The sequence below is a fragment of the Protopterus annectens genome, chromosome 13.part0 (genome assembly GCF_019279795.1).
Source record: "Protopterus annectens isolate FY-2018-M chromosome 13.part0, PAN1.0, whole genome shotgun sequence".
Classification (NCBI taxonomy): Eukaryota; Metazoa; Chordata; order Ceratodontiformes; family Protopteridae; genus Protopterus; species Protopterus annectens.
In genome coordinates, this window is record NC_056747.1 from 296,579,191 (window position 1) to 296,601,355 (window position 22,165).

The 22,165-nt window shown below is 39.0% G+C and overlaps 1 protein-coding gene across 8 annotated transcripts in view; it reads left to right on the top strand.

The window, feature by feature from the left end:
• Window positions 1-22,165, top strand: part of STYXL1 (serine/threonine/tyrosine interacting like 1) — a 1,008,156-nt gene that overhangs the window by 425,278 nt on the left and 560,713 nt on the right. The window contains exon 1 of one of the 8 annotated variants that reach the window (XM_044053875.1): window positions 9,427-9,517. The exons of 6 other annotated variants lie outside the window; for them this stretch is intronic. In XM_044053875.1, coding sequence (XP_043909810.1) covers window positions 9,439-9,517 — 79 coding nt within the window. In that variant the 5' untranslated portion in view covers window positions 9,427-9,438. Of the gene's footprint in view, window positions 1-9,426; window positions 9,518-22,165 lie in introns of those variants that run through there. One more of the 8 variants, XM_044053882.1, reaches the window with a different exon arrangement.

Consider the following 22,165-nt stretch of genomic DNA (forward strand, 5'->3'; position numbering starts at 1 on the left):
ATCCTTTTGTGTCCATCACCATCCCTGTCTGCCTTGTATGTTTGTGCCTGTTACCTAACCTGCCCTACCTACATGACCCTCTCATTACTTAGCACCTTCCACAACATTCCTCTCTTCAAAAAAATGGGCACCTGTCCCACAAAAAAAAAATGACACCCCCCCACACATAGCTCTCCACTTCACCTATGTGTTATCTTGTCACACTTTGATTTGGTCCAGTTGGCTATAAAACATTATTTGTTGTCACCCATCCTGACTCTCCAAAGTCATGAAAGTGTGTGCAATTCTAAATTTATGTTGAGAAGAAGTAGAAAGCTATGATGCATTCCACCACCATCCTGCAAATTCCTGTATTCTTTTCCCTGTGTCCTGCTTGCCCCCCATTTTCACCACTGTCCTATCAACCCCTTTTTCACACATTTAACCTGGTCAAAAAATAGAATCACTCACAACCCACATGGCCAGAAATAGCCCACCGAAAAGTCATCACATTTTGTCCTCCACATTTGGTGGGTGACTGTGAATGGCATTTAACGTCCTATGGCAAAAACTGAAGATGTTAATTTCAGCTGCACTAATATGGTTCACTTTGCACAAACATGCTTAAATCCAGTGTGAAATAGGAATACATAGAGTAACTGCTTCAAAGTAGTGCCTTTACAAACAGTTCTTAGACTGAACACCTTCTACAGCAGATTTGAGGAGAAGAACTGCTCCAAGTCAATGTTACTCCCTATAGACCTAGGCGATGAAGTGCTCATTCTAAACCAACCTGAGGTGAAAAAGAACCTGTGTCAGATGAACCTAAGAAAGGCTGCCATGCTAGACAACATCTTGGGTAAGGTGTTAAAGGACTATACTGAACAACTAAGCACTGTACAGCATCTTCTTTTTTTAGTCCAAACCACTAATTAGTTAATTGTTTAACAAGCAAAGTAGGCATTAGATTTATTTAAAGATAAATATGTAAGTATTCAAGTATGTAAATGTGTACTAAATCATAAACCATTTGTCACTAAATCATCATAAGTTTAAAAGTTAAAATACCCTGCATTAAAAACCATTTTGAAAGATGTTTACGAGTTGTATAAGTAACGTTTAGTACTGACCAACAAAATTCTGTGTTAAGTCAGTACACAGAATTTTGTTGGTCAATACTGAACATTACTTACACATCTTGTAAACATCTTCATTGTGTAATCTGCAGTCTGGTTTTCAACCTAAGGTGAAAAGCTCATTGTAAAATAAAAGCTTTATTATTTTATTTGTGATTTCTGTGGTTACTGTTATATTTTTTGCATTGAGACCATCGAGATCCTGAAGAATTGTGAACGCTTCCTTTCTGGAAATGGTTAACTGCATATGCTTTAGTGAAATTTTACATTTTTTTTTATTGTATTTTTCCACATTTTCCTGCTGGTTTTGCATTACACATTGACAAGGGTTTGATTTCAGAAATATGTGAAGGTCATATGTAATGTTGTATTTATATTACTATCATGTGTGTAAGTGTTGTCTATATACTTTAGTAGCCCATCATTATCTTACTTATGTCTCAGTCATGGTTACACTTTCCGACACATGCTTTCCCCCCACTGAAAACATTTAATTGTACATAGCATGAAAGATTACTTATCATGGAAAAAACATAACATTATCAGACCCCACAGATGTTAAAAAAATGTCCCAGTAAAATATAACATTTTTATGTGTCTCTGTCACTGTCTCCATGTCTTAATATATTCCCACTTTTGTATTATCACTTTTTACTGTTTCTTATTTATTAGGCTATTGGATGTAATGTACATGTTATGAGATTTTACAGTTGTCACGAGGGCAATGAAGAGTAATACATACATTCTCTTTTTTGCTTCAGTTTGTTGTCATATTCATATTTTTTGAAGTAGGAGTTCCTGTGTGGTGTAGTTATTTAATACTCAGGTTGACAGATTTGTTTTGAAATGTTGTTAAGGTTTGAATCCAGATTCAAACCCATTATCCTGCTGCTGTATTAATGTGCTTGCTTCCTATTGAGAACGCTGTCTTGCGCAGATCTTTCCTGAATAAATATGGTGATAAACTGAAGAGTAGCACAACACAAATACGTGTAGGAATGAACTGTAAACTAATTTCTTAGTATGTCTTTATGCATTCCTTGCATTCCTGTCACCAACTGTCCGCATCTTCCCACCCTTTCTGTGTCATCAAACAAACCTCCTTGATTCAATAAGCCACATTTTCACAAGCAGTAACATGCTTTGTCTATCACATGTTTCATAATATACCTGTGTCCTACAAATAAGGATTGAAGAACTGGAACTGTCATGACAAATATGTAAATCATGACACCTGAAACATGAGCATAACACATATCTGTTCTGTATTCCATTAGATTCAGACACTGTTGTATGTGTACACTGGATGTTTGCACAAATGTCAGCACAGAGCACCAGAGTACTACTAATTCCCATTCTAAGTTCAGCACCTCAAGGTATGATTACACATGCACTATTACTTTGCCATCTGCCATACAAATGAGCTTGCCACTAGTTCGCTTCAGGAAGTGTTAAAAAAATTACAACAAATAATTATATGACTAGCTTGTATAGCTTTTGAATATGTTAATAGAAATTTGAAACTAAGGTATTTGGATTTAACAGATTGAACTGAATCAACATCATTGTGAATGTATGTCTGCACTCCAGTGGTTACACCTGTAACTTTGTTACAGTGGAGTTTAACCTTTTCACACATAATCCATCACTATTATTCATAGGTGCTCTGTCATATTTAGGAAGTGTCTATATTTTCAATACACATTGTGCAAGCATGAGCTAAGACAACTGACAGAGATACAACAAATGGTTACTGTTTGCATGCAATCATCCCTGTATGAATTGTCATGAATGCTCACTTGACATTCCACTATTTTGCAATTGTGATTATTATTGACACCTCAAACTGTGAAACAGGTATGTGTCACTTACAGTAACGCAATGCACCTGAATGACAGGATATAGATATTAGCAGAGAGGTATGTAATTGCATGGGACAAGCACAGTGCTGTTACGCTGGCCTGTCCAGACACATGCATTTGTCCCTAAACCTGTGATGCACAGCAACTGATATTCCAAACATGAAATTTTAATATTTACAAATGCACATTTTCACATTGTTAAAGTCAGACTTCTGTAGCACTTGTGATTTCTACTGTGTTCTCTAGATTGTGTAACTAGTTAGGTAGATGGTTAAAATCTGACAGTGGTTAATTTGTGTGTGTATGGTTTCAGTAACAGGTAAGTAAAACTACAACCGCAGATGTGATGTGGCCACTTCTACTCAGGAGAAAAAAAAATTGGACACAGCTCCTTCTGCACCTTATCTCACTTTTAACATAAATATCTTCTCTGAAACACACAGATAAGGTCATTCTGTCAAAAGTGCACTCTTTCCCCTTAAAAGTCAGACTTCTCCTGTGGTGATTGTGGTTAATACTGTGTTCTGTAAATTGAGTAACTAGATAGGCAGGAGGATCAATTCTCACAGTGGTAAACATGTGGGTAGTTTAAATGTCAAGAAGGTATGGCTTCCTGAACATATGTGCTACATCTGCTTCCACTCAGGGGCAGAATATATTCTGGGAGAGGATTCTTCCCTACCCTTATCTCACTTTTATCACACACATATCTGCAATATAATGATAAGATCATCATTTCATAAGTGGACTCTCACTATAAAAGTCACAGACATGTGATTCATACTGTGTTCTCTAGATTGTATAACTTTCTAGGTAGGTGGTTCAAATCTCACACTGGTGAACTTGTGTGTGGTGCTAATGTCACATAAGTAAAGCCTCGACAACAGATGTGCTGTGTCTACTTCCATTCAGAAGAAGAATTCAACTTTGGACATAGCTCCCTCTGCCCCACCATAAACAACCCTCTACAACACAATAATGAGGTCATCCTTTCATAAGTGCATTCTCTCTCACTCTCTGTATGTATACATGTGTGTGTGTGTATGTATGTATGTATATATATATATATATATATATATATATATATATATATATATATTTGTACACACACACACACATGCATATATATATATATATATATAAGTCAGACCTCTTGTGGTGCTTTGGCTAATAATGTATTTGTAAATCTAGATAGGTAGAAGGTTCAAATCTCACAGTGGCAAACTTGTGTGTGTAAAATGAGCTCAATATCGGGTATATATAGTTTCCTGAATAGATGTGCTATGTCTACTTCCACATGGAAAAATTTCATCTGGGAGAAGACCCCTCCATCTCCTTATCCCACTTTTACCACAAGTATGTTTTTTGCAACACATTAAGGTCATCCTTTCATAAGTGCAACATTTCATTACAAAAGTCAGACTTCTTCTGTGGCTCTTGCTGCTAATACTGTGTTTTTTAGACTGTATAACTAGATAGGGGTTTCAAATTCAAAATTGGTTAAGTAGTGTGACTGTGTGTTCTGCTACGTACAATTGACTCCATGACAACACCTCTTATGTAAAGTCAGAAAGCTACCCTATAAATTTCTGTTACCCCCAGTCAATACCCAATGGTTGCATCGTGCTTTCAAACATGAACTACTTCACAGTTGTAGTATGACTTATCCTGTGACACTGAATGTTGATACTGTGCATAATTAAACAGGTAGGAGGTAAAAGGTTTGAAACCAGCAATGACTGACTGTTATGATTGTGTGTCTGTCATGCTGTGTAAAGAAGGCTTCTAATGTATGTGATATGTGTAGCTATGGATTGTTACTGTGGTCTTCAACCACATTCTTTTCTTTTTAGAAGAACATCACAATACTGAATGATTGTGATGTCATCCATTCAAATGTACACTGTCACAACTGTAAACCAATGTCCTCCTGTGGTGTGTGCGATACAGGTAGTTTTCTGTACCTCGTGATATTAGGTGGTCTGTTTAAATCAAGCCATTTCCCCACAGATTCACTTGTGTCAGTATGACTATGAATTTGCATGTAGGTAGCAATGTTATCATCAGGCTGTCTGCTGTGTATATATATAGCTTGGGAATCCGGCTACAAGAATTTCTGCTCATTTTTCACCCAGAAATGCTCTATTGGATAATGATGATGCCAGTGGATGAAATTGGTCTTTCCTATGAGAATTTCTAAGGCTTTTCCTGTGGTGTGAGAAAATGAGACAATGTTCTGTATGCTGCTGCCTTAGCAAGGCATGTGTTTGAATCTGTGATTATCCACACATTGTATATGACTGTCAGTACTGCATTGTTCCCTCTCACAATCTTTATTAGCACATCCATTTTTCATTAGGTGCATGTGTCAAGAATTGTGAACAGGATTGATTATTATTGCACTAATATGTTTATTTGCAGCATAATCACATTTGATTGCATTATCTGAGTACATTTTCTCTGTTTACTCCCCTCTTAGTTATGTCTGCATTATTGCCATTGTATTCTGTGTACATTGTCCCCAGTTAAGGACCCCTGCATCACATCTAAATTCTTGTAATCAACTTGCTCTCACTTCATATAACCCGTCTGCATGTGCTCACATAATAGGTTTGCTTACAGACAAGCTGTTTGGTTTAATTTTCTGTGCTCAAGCTTCACTGCACCTTTTCATGGCCACCAACACTGCTGCTGGCCATGAAATGGTGATTATAAACATGGAAACAGAATGATTTGGATGATTGGATGGGTAACCAGAAATTCACCCGAGGGGGTCCACCTATGTCCCTCTTGGTCAGGGGTAATAGGCGCTGATTTTAGTGTCTACTTAAACCAGACACCCTTGGGAACATGGGTTGAACTTGGCTAAGCTGGTAGGGGCCCTGGTGCTGTTAGCCTAGTAACCTCTTATGATCCTATGATATTCAGTGAGCACTGCTGCTGCTCCTGCTAACACCCTTAAATTTTTTAGACTTTGCACGAAGCCTACATGATTGTTAATGAAGCCAAGGGAGTGACTATTCAGAATGTTTATACGTGGACAGTCATGCATACTTTTTGTATCTATTAGGTCAGATATACTTAAATGTCTTTGGCTAGTCATTTTTTTCAGCATATAGATGTATATGAAAGTGCCTTAAATATTTTTTCATATTTACAGTACATAGTAAACCACAAGTGCTTTAAAATCACCTAAATGAATTCATTACCAAAAATATCAACTTCAGTTTTATTTTGGTACTTATTTCCTCAGCACCTTTCACAAAATGAAAGCAAAGTGTACTGATTATTATCATCAGTAAGATATTAAATTATTACAAATTTGAAGTACTATTTCAAATAAATGTGTTCCAAGTAAGAAAAATAATAAGCAGATACACTGCTGAAGTGTACAAAGTAAAAAAATAATTTAAACAATATGGTTTTAAAGCAAATACATTCATAAAATAACCACTCCAATGGTAGCTTTGGGAACATTAAATTGATGGTCCTCAAACAGTAGAAGAATACAGCAAAAGTCAATAAAAAATTGCTGTTTAGAGCCATAGTATGGTTTTAAAATTATTTACAAATGTTGTAGTCAATCCATTAATGCTGGAATCTAAAAGTAACCCACAATGGGCTGGTGAAATAATTCTGAATACTCCTAGATAATTTACATAAAAAAGACAAACTGCATGACCAGCAGAAAGTCATAATCATAAAAGAAGAGACATTAGTGCCTACAGGGTCTCTAAACTGGTATGTACTGAATTCATGGGCTGGAAACCAGTACTTGGAACCACACCGTGAATATTCCCAAAGTCAGACTGGGTAGTGGCAACAGCTCTGATTGAATGCGATACCCAGGAGTGGGTCTCTTCAGCTACCGAGTTAACTGACTTTCCACAAATGTCAAAAATCATGTCACTGGATCAAAGACAAAAGCAACTCAGCCATTAAAAAAAAAAGAGTAAAAACAGTTGCTGGAATCAGCAGTGATCACAATAACAGTAAAACAAGGAAGTCTTTAAGCAATAAAACCATAAAACTCCACACAACTTGAGCAAGCAGAGCTTTTCAAGAGCATCTGAAAGTACCTGAAGACACCAGTGCAAGTCAATAGAAAAAAATAAGCTGCTGAAACCACCTTCACAGAATCCCATGTGAAAGAAAAAATGTATTAATTTAATTAATAACATCAAGCATTGTCAAGTATACTAAGAGTCTAGAAGCATGAAATAAAACTGAGATCCAAGGTCTAGGCAGAGACACTGCTGCCGTCTTGTATTCTGATCAAAGCAAATTTCCTCAGTTCAGAATAACAGATGGCAAATTGTATCTTACTGTATCCTGTGATGGACTTGTGTCCCATCCAGGATTTGTTCATCACCTTAGGTGTATTGTTTAGTGGTTAGCTTGGAGTCCCTCAACAGAGGATAGGAATAAGCAAGTAATGAAGAATAAATGTTATCAGAGTATTGCATTTGCTATGTCCCAGGCTGCACCTGAAAATAGAACACTGTTCTTCAGTAAGCCATACGTGATCATATGAAATGAAATAAGTAAAAGCCTAAACTATTAGTGCATAAACAATTTGAAGACTACAAAAACAGCTTGAACAGCTGAGATGCTGGTAAAGTTTACTGTGCATATTCAAACTTTTAGTAAGTGTAAATTGAAAGCTTTTATTTTAGTGCACTTTACCCCTAGGCTGTCATTTTAGTAACAGAAATTCATAAAAGCCAGTACCTCAGTGTGATGCACTGCATTTTGGGTTTTAGAAAAGCATGTTGTATTTTTGCGATATTACAATGGGTGACTGAAAAATTTGTGATCATCATTTATTGCAACATTTTTATAACTGTAGCCGTCTATAGGCAGTGCAGGACATCACCTTCTCCATTTAGGACAGCTGCTATAAGGAATATATTTTGTAGTCATTAAAGCTCATGCCTACTTTTTGTTTGTTTTCCAAGAAGTTGGATCTATAGCTTTGCAACACAGCACCTTAGACATCATCTACTGTTGCCTTATAAAGTACTTTTTTTTACTGGCCTTTATCCTCCATTCTAGAATGAACTGCGGTGGTGTTGCTGCGGTAGCGTTCTCGCCTCACAGTTAGACGTTGCCCATTCGATTCTCAGAGCGTCTTCTGTGTGGCGACATGCTTGAATGGGCGTTCCTTCGTTGAAGGTTGTGCGTTAGGCCCGGCAAGCCAGCACATAAAAATCTACTGTCAATCATTAGCGGATCGGAGTTCCGCTGTGGCGACCCCTAACCGAAAAAAGCCGAAAGACCCAACACAACATCCTCCATTCTAGAATGACTGTTTGCACTTGCAGATTACAACATTTGATTTACCTGAAGCTGCTCACCACTTGCTGCTTATTTACTGAACAGGAAATTATATTTCGTACTTTCTTTGGTATAAACAGTGCACTGATCACTAATGAAAAACATAACCCTGCCCTATAAGAATCATTTTTTGTTAAACCCTGCCTTATACCCATCGTTTTTTTTTTTTTGGTTATTTTGTCCCTTACACTTGAAGTTGTGTCTAGTAATTAAAAATCTGTGCTGCATGATACTCTAGCTGTCTGTTTGTACTGCAAACAATTGTGTGTGTGTGTCTGTGTGTATGAATATAAAACAGTACTGTGTAATAAATATGATGCATCAACAGCCCTTACAAATGGCAGTGCTTGTAAAACCTACTTGAATAATTGTACGCATGCCCCTGACAGTATAGCAATGCGATGCTCATGCATTTCGCTGCTCATGCATTTCATCTTGTCCGCTAGGGTTTCATGTCTTCAGTTTCCATGACTCTGAGTAAATGCTCCCAGCTCCAAGTATTATTTGAGGGAGAACAGAAAGGGAAGGAAGGAGGAAGACAAGGCGGCAAAGTGCTTCATTTATGTTGTATTGTGCTTTATACTTTTCTGTTATTTCCTTTCTTGTATTAGAATACTGCAGTTCTTTGCCAACTCAAGTCAACATTTGGCATTGATAGAATATTTATTTTAGTTTGTAATTAAGAAAATGAATATTGCTGTTATTTTCCCCTCATAAGCTTGCTATCATATCATGTCCTTATGCAAACGTACCCCCAGTGATCTGGGATATCTGGCCAGTAGCCAAGGTCATGTAAGCTGCACAGGCTGAACCAAAATGTTGAAACACAATTCAGCAAATGCTTTTTCTTTGTGAGACAATGCTTACAACAATCCCATGCAGGGAGCTGTTCATCTTACTCCCCCTATTTAGTCTATCAAATTTTGGGTTTGCTGCACTTTGGGATTTATTAGAAAAAATGGTATTATCGCAACCAGATTTTCACGGTTGCGAAATTTGTCCTGTTTATGAAAGACAGGTTAATTAAGCTGGAAACAGGAGTGGAAGCAAGTATGGAATACTGTGGCACACACTGTATGAGGCAGGGAGAGGAATAACTGCCAATTTTTTGACTCCTGCCTGGCATGTCTCACTTGGCATTTGAACTCCGCACTGCAACAGCACATGACAGATCCTGCCTTCCTGATCACAAGCGCAGCAAAGGTAACTTAACCAGGAGTATGTCCTATGAATGTTCATGGCCACTAGTCAAGTGTTACTGTTTCCCACTGTTTACATTTGTCCGTTAATGTCGTACAAATGTCAGAAAATCCGTTTACAGTGAAGGATGTTTTAGCAAGGGGTAACAAACCAAACTGAAAATTGTCAATGTTGCTGTTGCTGTTGAAGTATGTACTTTACTGCCGGCACGGGTGGTGCTATCTCTTCCCTGCATTAACATATATTTGAACCTTTAGTACAAAGTCAGCTATACCCTTTCAATTCCCCTTCAACTCTTTGTCTGGAATTCAGACATGAATGCACTTTCTGTCACTGACAGGGTTTTTTTAACCTGACATGCATTTTACTGGCAGCATGTGTGCTGCTAATTCATTTCAGCATTAACTGTAAATGTAAAGATGTATACATGAACCTCAAGAAATATAGAAACATTCTCAAGGAATTACAGCAGGTTTACACCGCTCAGTTACTATCAAATGTCAGCTTAACCCTTTCAATTCCCCTTGAACGTAACCCTTTCAATTCCCATTTAACTTTTTTGCCGTACTTGTGTTAGTGGTAGTTGTTTCATCTTTTAGACAGCAGCCCTGACAATTGAAGCGTGCGTCTGTAATATATGGCAAAACAGAGGGAAGACTGGTGCAATTTTTCCCTTCTGGACTTGAATCAAAAGTCATTATTCATTAGTTCTTCTTCAGTCCATTAGTAAACATGTAAAAAAACAGTTTAGGGTGTTTTCCGCAGTAGTTCTTATTATAGCATGTGATTTTCGCAGTTGCGAAAATCTGGTTGCGATAATACGTAAGTACCGAACAAATGACTGCTGAATTTTGTATTTGCTTTTTAGTTCAGATTTTGCAACTTTCAAGCTTCTGTGTATAATATTTGTATCCTACTCTGACCTTCCAGAGCTGTAAATCATTACCATCTGTAGCCAGTAGCATTTTTTTTATTCTTTAGAACCTGGATGCAAATTGTGGTAGAAATCACAGTGGACTTTTAGTAAGGTTTTAGATTTACTGTATTTCAGTGGATGTTTCTGCTGAGTGCCATAAAAAGTCCATTTATTTTTCATTTTACTGTTCTGACCCCAGATTTTTATCATATCATAAATGGAATTGCATTTCATGTTTCTTGGAAATTGTGTTAGGTGCAAAAAAGGTGCAATAACTTTATATTAATTTACCCTCATTGCCCAAATATCATATAACAGCTGCTGTATGTGGATGCACAAATATGAATGCCAAAGCAAGACCTGTCTATCTGTCAAGTCTGTAGGAGTGCTGGTTAGTAGCTTCTGCCCTCACTTTTCTGTGCTTGCTGCTGCATTTCTGTCTCTGTCCCATCAGTATTTTTGTTGGTCAGATTTTGTCCTTAAACATCTTCTCCTCTAGCATGAAAGATGGTCACTGATTTTGGTTTCCCCTGTTGTCTTCATCAATTGTTTCTCTAATGCATCAAAACTCTATTTGAATTATGCTTGTTTAGTACATCTCAGCTAACCCTGTTAATGTGTTTTAGGTGCATTCATATCATATCATATATCATCCAGTTCTTGATGTAGTTCTTGTTTAGTACTCTATTTTTTTCTTCTATGTTCCATCAGCCACATACTGCTTTCTTTTGGTCAGGTAGACTGATATCCTCACTTTGGATGCAGGATTACTTCCTGGTGACTTGTACAGATGAATTATGCTTGTTTAGTACAAACTAAATCACTATTCTCTTGGCTCACAAGCACTTCAATGGTTTAGGAGTTATCTCCAAAACAGGCAACAAGCAGTGCTATGGGACAACAACCTATCTTCCTTACTACCAGTAAACATTGGGGTTCCTCAAGGCTCTATTTTAGGTCCCCTTCTTTTTTCTTTATTTATAAATGACCTACACGTGAATATACCCCAAGCCATCTGCATTCAGTATGCTGATGACTCAACTTTAATCTGTTCTGCTAATAATGTTTCCTCCCTCCAGTCCCTCACCCAAACAGTCTTCTATGATGTAGAAAAGTGGTTTATGGAGCACTCCCTCCTCCTTAATGCCAAAAAAACAAAACTCCTTCTCTTCACTCCTACTCACAAATCTTCCACACCTTTCTTCACTATCTCCTCTAATAATGCTACCTGTATTAACCCAGACATGACCACTACTTGGTGTAACTATTGATAACCGTCTTAATTTTGATGACCATATTAACAACACCATTAAATCAGTTAACAAAAAAATAGGTACTCTCTACAGAATTAAACCCTTTCTTACCCCAGCAGCTAGAAAAACCATTGCCCAGACTCACCTGATCTCTACCCTTTTCTATGCCACTGCTATATATACTAACTTATCAAAGAATAACTTGACCAAACTCTCTACCTGTTATAATAGTATATCTAGATTCATTACTGCTACTCCCTTTAGAACTCACCATTGTCTCAACCTCAGGCAACTCGATTGGCTTGAACTAAATAACCATTTACTCTATCAGCAACTACTTATCATTCATAAGTCTCTTCACTACCCTGAAGCTACCCCAAGCCTTACAAAACTTATTTCACCTTATAAGAACCTAGCTACTCTACGCTCTGCTAATAAGCTCCTAGTAGCCTCGACTAAATCTTACAATAAAGCTGGTGACTCATTATTTTCAAATTCTGTTGGGAAAATCTGGAATCAACTCCCTCAAGAAATAACTAACCTAGACTCCACACCCCTATTCAAAAAACACATCAAAGAATATCTTAAAACTCAGTGGCTATGTCCTTGTACTGAACCCGACTGAAATCACTTCTCCCTTACTCCTTCCTTCCCCCACTATCCCCTAACTGTGCCTCTAAATAATATATTTAATTGATGCCAGCTACTTCTTTTATATTGACTTTTCAAAAGATTTGTTTTATTTTCCTTCTCCATGTTATGCCATCTTGTGATTTTCTTATCAGTTTTTATTATTCTAACTTTAGTATGCTGCATTCCTGAAATTTGTATTGTTAACCAGCTGTTTTTGGTTAACTTGCCTTGTGTTTGCTAGTTGTTTTTTTTGTTAAATTCTTACACAAGCCTACCATTGTACTTTTTGTAGTTTGCTTATGTTTTTTGCTGTTAATGTTTTCTTACTTCATGTAATTGGAGCTTTTCTCCCCGGGCCTCTACTGAAAACGGATATATGTCCAGCTAGACTAGCCCGGTCAACAAATGTAAAATAAATGTAAAATAATAAAAATAAAATAAAAAGTTACTGGGCTGGAGATACTACACTGATTCACATTTGATACAACTACATTAACCAAAAATACCCAGTGAAGCATGTTTAATTGAACACTTGCATTAAAGAAAACAAATTTTACCTAAAAATATTTTAAGTAATACATTCAGATATTCAATATTTCAGTATAATGTAAAATTGCCCCCCCCAAAAAAACTTCAACATTCAGCATATTACAAACCAAAGAAATTAGTGCAGCTATCCAAGTAGCACTCCCATACAATACTTCTTAACATTATTCTAGTGCTAGTTTCATTCATCTCTCGCACACACACACACACACACACACACACACACACACACACACACACACACACCCCTTTCACCTTACCTTCTTGTTATTAATTCTACTCTGCAATACCATCAGCACCATATTCATTCATTTTAAGAACTGTCAAGTCAACCTAAGTATACTTCTCACACAATATTTTATTGTTCTATTATTCTAGCAAATTTTTCAGTTTTCACTACCCCAATACACACCAATACACACCAGCCCACTTACTTGAAATTTTGTGAACTGTGACTAGAAATATCACATTTGTGGCAAATTGCTTTGGCTACGTTTGTTGACAAAAAATGTAATTTGAGTAATAGTGACTCTACATTATCCAGCAAAATTATCCTCTCCACTTCCCAAGAAGGGTCTACGGTCAGTACAACACATTTTATTGTCTTTTGTTGCTGTTTTCTGCTGTGTGGCATCACATAGTAGGATACACACTGCTGACATGCATGCACACACATGCTCAGATAGACACACACACAGACACACATACATACACACACACACACACACACACACACACACACACACACACACACACACACACACATTCTCTCCTCCAGGGACAGGTGAGTTGGCTGTGGCCACTTTTCCTGGGCTGCTAAGTGTACCCAGTTACTCTAGTTATAGACAGGGCTTCATTCTTCTATATTGAGCAAAGTGTTACTTGCCTATGAAATTTATTTTTTTTAATTGCTGTATGCCCTAAAAAGCTGTTGTGTGCTACTCATGTACAGGTTATTGCACATATGTGTCTCAGAACTTGTATTGTAGAGTTTGTTTTAACAAGATATTGGAAAACCATTTAATGTGACTTCCTAAGTTTACATACGTAGCTGTAGTATCATTAAGTATTAAATGAGTGTGTAGTTACAGTATCAGGTTAATTGTGTGCCAGATTTTGCCCAACTTAAAGAAGTTTATTTTTTAAATCTTCACCATTTAGCATGCATCTTCTGCTTTCATGTAAATTTTACATTCCTCATACCAGTTTTAAAGACTTCCTGCCAACTACTTTAAGAGTTGTCTTTATATTCTCCATAGGGTGGTTCTTTTTGATTGAAAAATAAATTCTATCTCCATGGGAAACACTGAATCTAGGGTTTTTAATAATGTGCTACCTAGTGCACCTCAGCAAAAGGTTTTAAGTAACATTTTGTGTTCCATCATTGCACAACTTCAGATTGGAGGCTCCCAGTGAGCAGATGCTGCTTAATCTATTCAAGGCAATGGGAAAGGTTCCTCTGAAGAATTAGATGATTTCTGATGCTCCTAGGAGTAGTATTTTTTTTTCTAATGAGGGGAACTGGATCTGTCAGCAAGAGGTTCAATAGCTGAATGGATAGACATGTAAACTGAAGAGAGGCAAGGAAGCTGTATGCTGATGTGTTTACAGGATTTGTTTAAATGCAGTCCTATTCTGTTTAGTGCAGTAGTTTTGCAATTATTTTCTCACTGTGATTTTTTTTTCTGTTATTTTGATTGGTGTAATATTCTCTATCTATTCTGCAGTATAACTTCTCAGTGTAGTATTTCTAAGCAACATGTTTCTATCATGGATTGATAAGATAAACCCGAAAAGAGCTTTCAAAAATGCACCAAATTTGGCCATAAAATTCCAACTCAGGACAAGCACCATCTCTGCATGATGTGCCTGATGTTGGAACACCTTACTGAACACTGCTCCTTATGTAAGGCCTTTGGGCCTAGGTCTTTAACTGACCATTGCAACAAGTTAGTTTTGAAGGAACTGCTATCTCCAGATCCAAATTCTGATAAACCTCTCTCTCTCTCTCTCTCTTTGGCTGTTCCCGTTAGGGGTCACCACAGCAGATCATCTGTTTCCATTTCTTCCTGTTCTCTGCATCTTGCTGTGTCACACCAACCAGAAAAAATAATCAGGGACCTCAACTCCAAGAAATGAACATTGGATGATGTCAACCCTTCTTTGATGCCAAAGGTACCCAAAATATATCCTTGCCTCATTCTAGATATTATCTTCATTTGGAGCCCATTATTGTCATTCCAGATAAGTCTCCTAAGCATATCATCAGTATACATCTCTTATAGATGGAATTTCCTTGTCTTTGTGTCTTTTCTACCTTCCACTTCCTCACTCTGGTATACAAGGTTTTTCAGGCATGTCAGTGATCTGGACTGGGAAAGCACAGTGAGAGCCTTCCTGAAGATACAGATTGAAATGAGTGTCATCTATCCCCCTCTTTTTCTAGGGTGGATTGGGCTTGTCCTTCATCCTGACCCCATTACTTGCTCCTTCTCTGCTCCGCAGTTTGGAAGTGGTGGGTTCAGAGCTGAGGCATCTGCTGGAGCCTGTTTGGCCAGAGCTGACCAGAATCCTCCCCTCTGCATTGGATACTTCCTATGTTATTCAACTGATGCCAAGACATTTGATGTTGAGTAGATCTAGGGACTGAGATTTCTCCATCTTCAGCACCAATGTGCTTGATGACCCTTTTGGTGTTACAAGACCTGTGCCTTTGATGCACCAGCACAGATTTTTTCTTTGGGATCATCCAGATCATAGGTGTTGGGAATTCCTTCTTCAGTGTCACCTTCATCAACCTCAGTGGAGATAGGTGCAGCTTTGGGACATGCATCTCTTGTACTGGCTGTCCTTGGATGAACTTTCAAGATTATGGAGAGGATGATTCCTTTTACACCAAGAACTTCGACACAGCCTTCAGTTGTGCTGACTCCACCCTTGAACAACCTGAAGTCTGTGCCTCAGGTCCTTTATCAATCTTTTCAAGGACAAAGCAGATACAGTAGCCTCAAACACCCTGTGCAGGCTTTAACTGGGTCCTCTGAAGAATTTGATTCTTGATGTTCCTAGAAAGACGACACACAAAAGGAGGTGCTTAAAGTCTTTCACAACAGACTTGAATGAATAAGAGGTTCCCCAAGCCCCCCAGAGGATGCCACCTTTGGCAAAATCCTAGAATTAATGAGAGCGAGGGGGTCCTGGCCTACATAATCCTACCTGTCAGGGTGAGAAGGTGTTATTTGAGGGTTATTGCTCTCCATCCTCTACTTTCTGAGTTGTCCCACCTGCCAACCACCTCATTGATTTGGCCACCAGTAGTGCATGGCAAGTACCTGATTCTTCAGACCCTATCCACAGAAAACCAGAAAAGGTAGCACTGGTCCAAGGATCTTGTGGTGGATTCCTTGACTGTAACAGGCACCAACTGACAGCTGTCTGACAAAGCAGCAGCTGTTGTCCATATGCCCAAGGAGTCTCGTGTGATGGACAGGATGGGGAGGCATGCTTATGCCTCAGGCACCTTTCCCCAATGAATGTTAAACTTTGCCTCACATATGAACCGCTTCCAAAAAAACTTGGTGGAATAGACTTTGCTGTGTAGGGAAAGTCCACCCATGGCAGAGTCAAGTAAACAGTTAGAGACTATGGTGGGGACAGTGCTGAATATCACTAATCTCTTCATGTAGCTAATGCTTAATGTGGCCAAAGGGCAAATAAGGTTGCAGGCACTGGAATCACAATGACATGTCTTGCCTAGCTCTGTCTGCAGTTTTGTGGATAACTTAAAAATGTCCTTCACAAATGCCCCATATGATGGTTCCTCCACCTTTGGTGAAAGAGAAAATGCTGAGATGTGAGCAGGCAAGTAAGACTCAGTCTGCTATAGTAGTCAAATTCAAGACCCTGAAATGATCCTACAGAAGGAATGAGAAGGGATTCAAATCTCTGTGGTTCAAAAAGACCCAATGTCAATCCTTTGATGTATCACCGATAGGGGTGCCTGTGCCAGAGGTGACCACTTCAATGAATGCCAACCTAGAGGTCATGAAACCCCACAGAATCTGGGATTTTAAGAGTCTTTTTCAGGCAACAAGATTTTCTCCCTGAAGGGATGCCCAACTGCAACCCTCTAGAAGCAGTGAAGGTGTTGCCTACTGCTCCAATATTCTGCTTGGGTCTCCATCAAGCATGACTATTGGGTAAGAGAGATAATATCCAAAGGCTATGTTATACCTTTTTCCCATTTACCACTGCATTGAACCCAGCCACATCCAGACATTCTACCCTGCCAATGAAAAGTGTCCAGAAGAGAAATTCTTTCACTTTTAGGGAAAAAAAAAGAGATATCCAAGAGGTTCTACTACACCAGCGAGTTCCCGGAATCGATTCAAGATTCTTTTTAGTACCAAAGAAAAAAGGATCTCAAGCCCATTCTAGACCATGGTGGCCTAAATATTCATGGCAAGAAGATCTTTTTCAGAATGGTCACCGTGCACTCGATTTTTGCCATGTCTTAAAGCAAATGATTGGATGTGCTTAGCAGACATCCATGTCGCCTACCTCCTCATCAAGATAGCTAAAACAACTAGGAAAGTTCTGTGCTTCTGGCTGTGAGCCAAGTGTTATCATTTTAGATCTCTGCCCTTCAGTTTCATCATAACCCTCCTGGATGTTTACCCAGTGCATGGCAGTAGTTTCACCCCCCCCACCTCTCAGGGGGATCCAAGTGTTCCCATACTTACACATTTGGCTCCTGGTACTACAGTCAGAACCAGCAATTACTTATCACAGTTTTGCTTCTCTTCAGGTATCTCTGTAAATATAAAAAAATCCAAGTTTCATCCAGTGCAGCCCATTCTGTATATCGAATGCCATCAGGATGCAACAAGATATGTAGTCAGCCTACCATGGGAAAGAATTTATATACTTAAAACCTCTAGCCTTCATCTCTCAACTCACACTTCTCAACCAGTAGTCTTACTACTTTAGATTCAATGTCCCATGGCTTCCTCTTGCAACTTGACCACATGCACTATTACATATGCATTCTGCATTGGCTACTAAGGGTTTAGTAATCCCAGACCTCAGACTACCTGGTTACCCTAGTAATGTTGACCCAGTTATGCAAGACTCATGTAAAATGGTGGCTCCCATTTCCTCCAGTCTTTGTAGGGAGACCATTTGTTCTTCTTCCTCCAGCAGTGACAGTCGCAAAGAATGCCTTTTCCTTTGGATGGGAGCATTTCAAGAGGTGAATGGTCTGTTTGACTCTAAATTACTTGGACCAATCTGCACATAAATATCCTGGAAGTGAGAGTAGTCATGTTAGCATTGCAAGAATTTGAGGACATTCTCCCTCCAGGGGAGATCGCCATCCAGACTGACAATATGTCAGTAGTATTAGTATTTGAGCAAGCAAGCAAGAAGGAAACAAATCTTACCCCTTTGTCAAGAGGCTATGAAGGTCTGGCAATAGATGATTGTTTCCCAGAATTCCTGATAGTGGCACATATTTCAGGGAAAGTTACCTGTCTTAAAGCTAGTACTGCTTCACCTCATCACTTGACTAAGTCTTCTCCACAAATATCTCTTGGCCAGCAATTCTAACCATCTCTGTCTCTGCTTTCTAACTCATCATACTTCATCTTACTTCTAAACATCTCGCAAACTTTCCAGTTGTTGTTTTCTCACTTACCACCCCTTGTCTATCACTAATCCCTCTTCTTATAAAACTGCATTTCCTACTAATTTATGTTTTCAGTCATCCTAATGTTATGATAAAGTGTTACTATCTGTAGCTGCAGTTGCTGCCAAAAAATGCTCTGCTCATCTTCTGACTCCTCACATGGAAGAGGTGTATAAACTGCTTCTCCTGGAATTTCATATTTGCTGATACCTATGCAATGCATGCAAATTTCTTTTACTCTTTTTAATACATGTCATTTCAATTATTTAAAAACAGAAATGTTTACTGTAAATGTATGATCTTTTTGCTTCCCCAACCAACACCAAATAAGGCAGCTACCTTGTCTAATTCATCTGGAAGAACAGTCACCAATAGATGCTCTTGTCAGACAGTGGCCCACTGGTCTACTTTATACCTTTCCATCCCTGCCTCTGATGTCCAGATTCCTACAGAAAGCAGCAACATGCAAAGCAAAAGTGATTCTCTTTGCCCCATGTTGGCCCAGACAAATATTATTGTCCCTTGCTCAGGCCTTATTTATTAAAATACCTATAGCTTCTAGAGCCCAACCCAGCTCATGCAAAGCAAAAGTGATTCTCTTTGCCCCATGTTGGCCCAGACAGATATTTTTGTCCCTTGCTCAGGACTCATTTATTAAAATACCCATAGCTTCTAGAGCCCAACCCAGCTCACTTGTCTTACCCTTCTAGTCAGCCTCACCTGGACTTGCTCAACATGAAGTTAGACACTTGGTTTCTCCAGTTTTCTTAATGGCCAAAACCATCTTGTTATCCCACAATGTAATTTGCATTATTTCTGCACTCCACTCGTAAGATGTACAAAAGTAAATGAAAGCATCTCTCCATATAGACATCCAGGCATTGACCCTTTCTCTGTCTCTCTTCTAGTAATTCTGGTTTTGGTTTCTTTGAGTTGTTTGACTAGGGATCCAGTTATGCCACAATACAAGTACAATTAGTTTCAATTTCTGTAGTGGCATCAATGCCCATTCCATTGCTTCTCATAAACTTATTATTTCCTTCCTATTAAAGATTCTGTTCTACCTTGGGGCCTCAGTTTCATGTTAGAAGTATGTTAGAAGTATGGACTAAAGCCCTTTTGAGCTGGCTTCATCTGCACAACTGAAATTTCTCATTTGGAAAACTGTTTTTCTGCTGGTAGTTACTTCGTTCAGAAGAGTTTCACAATAGGAAGCCCGGTCTTTCTGTCCTCCATATTTAACTTTTAACAAGAATATAATTTATCTTGGGTACAATCTTTCCTTTACCACACAAGATAACTTGAACCAGCCTATACATCTGCCTGTATTCTTCCCCAACCATTCTATCCCGGGGTGATATATTTTTCGTACCTCAGATGTTCATAGATAGCTCAGATTCTACATTCACGTGACCAAATCTTTTAGGAAGGATAAACAGTTGTTCATTTTCTTCACTACCAACAGACTAAGACAAAAGGTTTCTAAATTAGTCTTTTCTAGATGGCTATCCATTTGTATTTCATTTGCATATTCTTCACAAAATAAACGTCTTGCAGGCAAATCAAAGACATTCTACCGGATCACTTCAAATTCCTCATCCTTTTTCAGGAACTCTTCTGAGGATGAAATCTATACTGCAGCAACTTGATCTACTTTCTATACCTTTACCAGACTCTATAACTTGGATATATTGTCCTTATGTAATGTCTTCTTTGGAGCAACAATACTGACCCAAATGTTCAAGTAGCTGGTTGGACATAACAGCAGTGGATCTACTTCATCCTAGTCCATCTAATATGACATTCTACCCCAATCCCCCCTTCCAAATTGTCATCATTGCTGAGGACCTGACGGATCATCCAAAAGCTCTTTTGCCTGTCCCTCCACTCTTCTATTAGTCACAGCCTTCCATGGTTAGTTAGCAAACTCAGTCTGTGGACAGTAGGGCCCAGGGGGTTTATGGGAGGAAAAAATAGCTTAAAGGAGCTTGAGGCTTGGAGCTTTAGAAAGGCTGAATCAGATTTGACAAGAGACTCTGTACCAATCAGTCATATTGGATGGCCTAGGATGAAATGGATTCACCATTATGGTAAGTACATAACTTCCATTTATGTTACTTCTTGTGAGTGCAGCAAAAGTCTGATAATTGCTTTGTAATTCTAAAAATCATGTAATGCAGTGCTCCAGTACATTTATAACTGTAATTGAATTTGTTGCTGCTAATATTAATAATATTCATACTAGCAGGCAATTATTTCTATTCAGTAATGGAAGGTTTGAGAAGGTGTGTCTGTGTGTATACGCACACGTGTGCGCCCGCATGTGTGTATGCGTGTGCACGCACACATGTGTATGTGTGTACATGCGTGCATGTGCACATCTGTGTGTGCATCTGTCTGCATGTGTGCACATGTATGCATGTGTGTGTGCATGTGTGCACATGCATCTGTGCACGTATGTATGTGTGCATGCATCTGTGCACATGTATGCGTGTGTGCGTGCATCTGTGCACATGTATGCGTGTGTGTATCTGTGCACGTGCATGTGTGTGCATCTGTGCACATGTGTGTGCGCGCGTGTGTGTACATGCATGTGTGCACTTGTGTGTGCATGTGTGTGCACTTGTGTGTGCACGTGCACACTTGTGCATGTGTGCGCACTTGTGTGTGCATGTGCACACGTGTGTGCGTGCATGCGTACACTTATGTGTGCGCACTTGTGTGTGTGCATGTGCACACTTGTGCATGTTTGCACTTGTGTGTGCATGTGCACACTTGTGTGTGCTTGCACTTGTGTGTGCATGTGCACACGTGTGCGCATGCACTTGTGTGTGCACGTGCACATTTGTGTGTGCGCATGCACTTGTGTGTACACGTGCACACTTGTGTGTGCATGCACTTGTGCGTGCACATGTGTGTGCACGTGCACACTTGTGTGTGCACATGCACTTGTGTGCGTATATGCTCACGTGTGTGTGCACGTGTGCAGTTGTGTGTGCACGTGCACACTTGTGTGTGCGTGCATGCACATGAATGGGGGGGTGAGTGCTTGTGCCTTCTGTCAGACCTGTCTTTCCTTTATAGGTGGAGAACAGCAGAAATTGTTACTTACGTTTATGTTGTTTACACTCTGTATTTTCTTTGTGAGGAACCTTTGAGTGACCTCAGAAAATCCATGGTGTAAACAACATGAACTATGTGGATAGACGAAAAATCCTATCCTTTTACTCTCTCTTATTGACTGTTAAAGGATGACCTATGCCTGACCTACAAGGCACTCACAAATCCAGCCCTGATGGAGTTGCTAAACACCCGCAAGTCAAACAGTATGAGGGTCACATGATCTAGGGATCTAAACTTAATCTGCTTCTCAAAGAAAACAATGTGGAGAGACAGATGTGTGTCTCAGAGATTGCCCCTTCTTTGGAAGAGGCTTCCTATTCACATTAAGCAGAGTCCTTCCCTGGCCCTCTTCAAATGCAGTTTGGATCACTGTATGGGGAATCGCAAATTCACTCTTGGGGTAGTGCCTGTGTTCCTTATGGACAGGGGCACTCTGTAAGATACTCAATGCATGGGTACAAATCCATACCATCCTGTAGCCCAAGGGGACATAT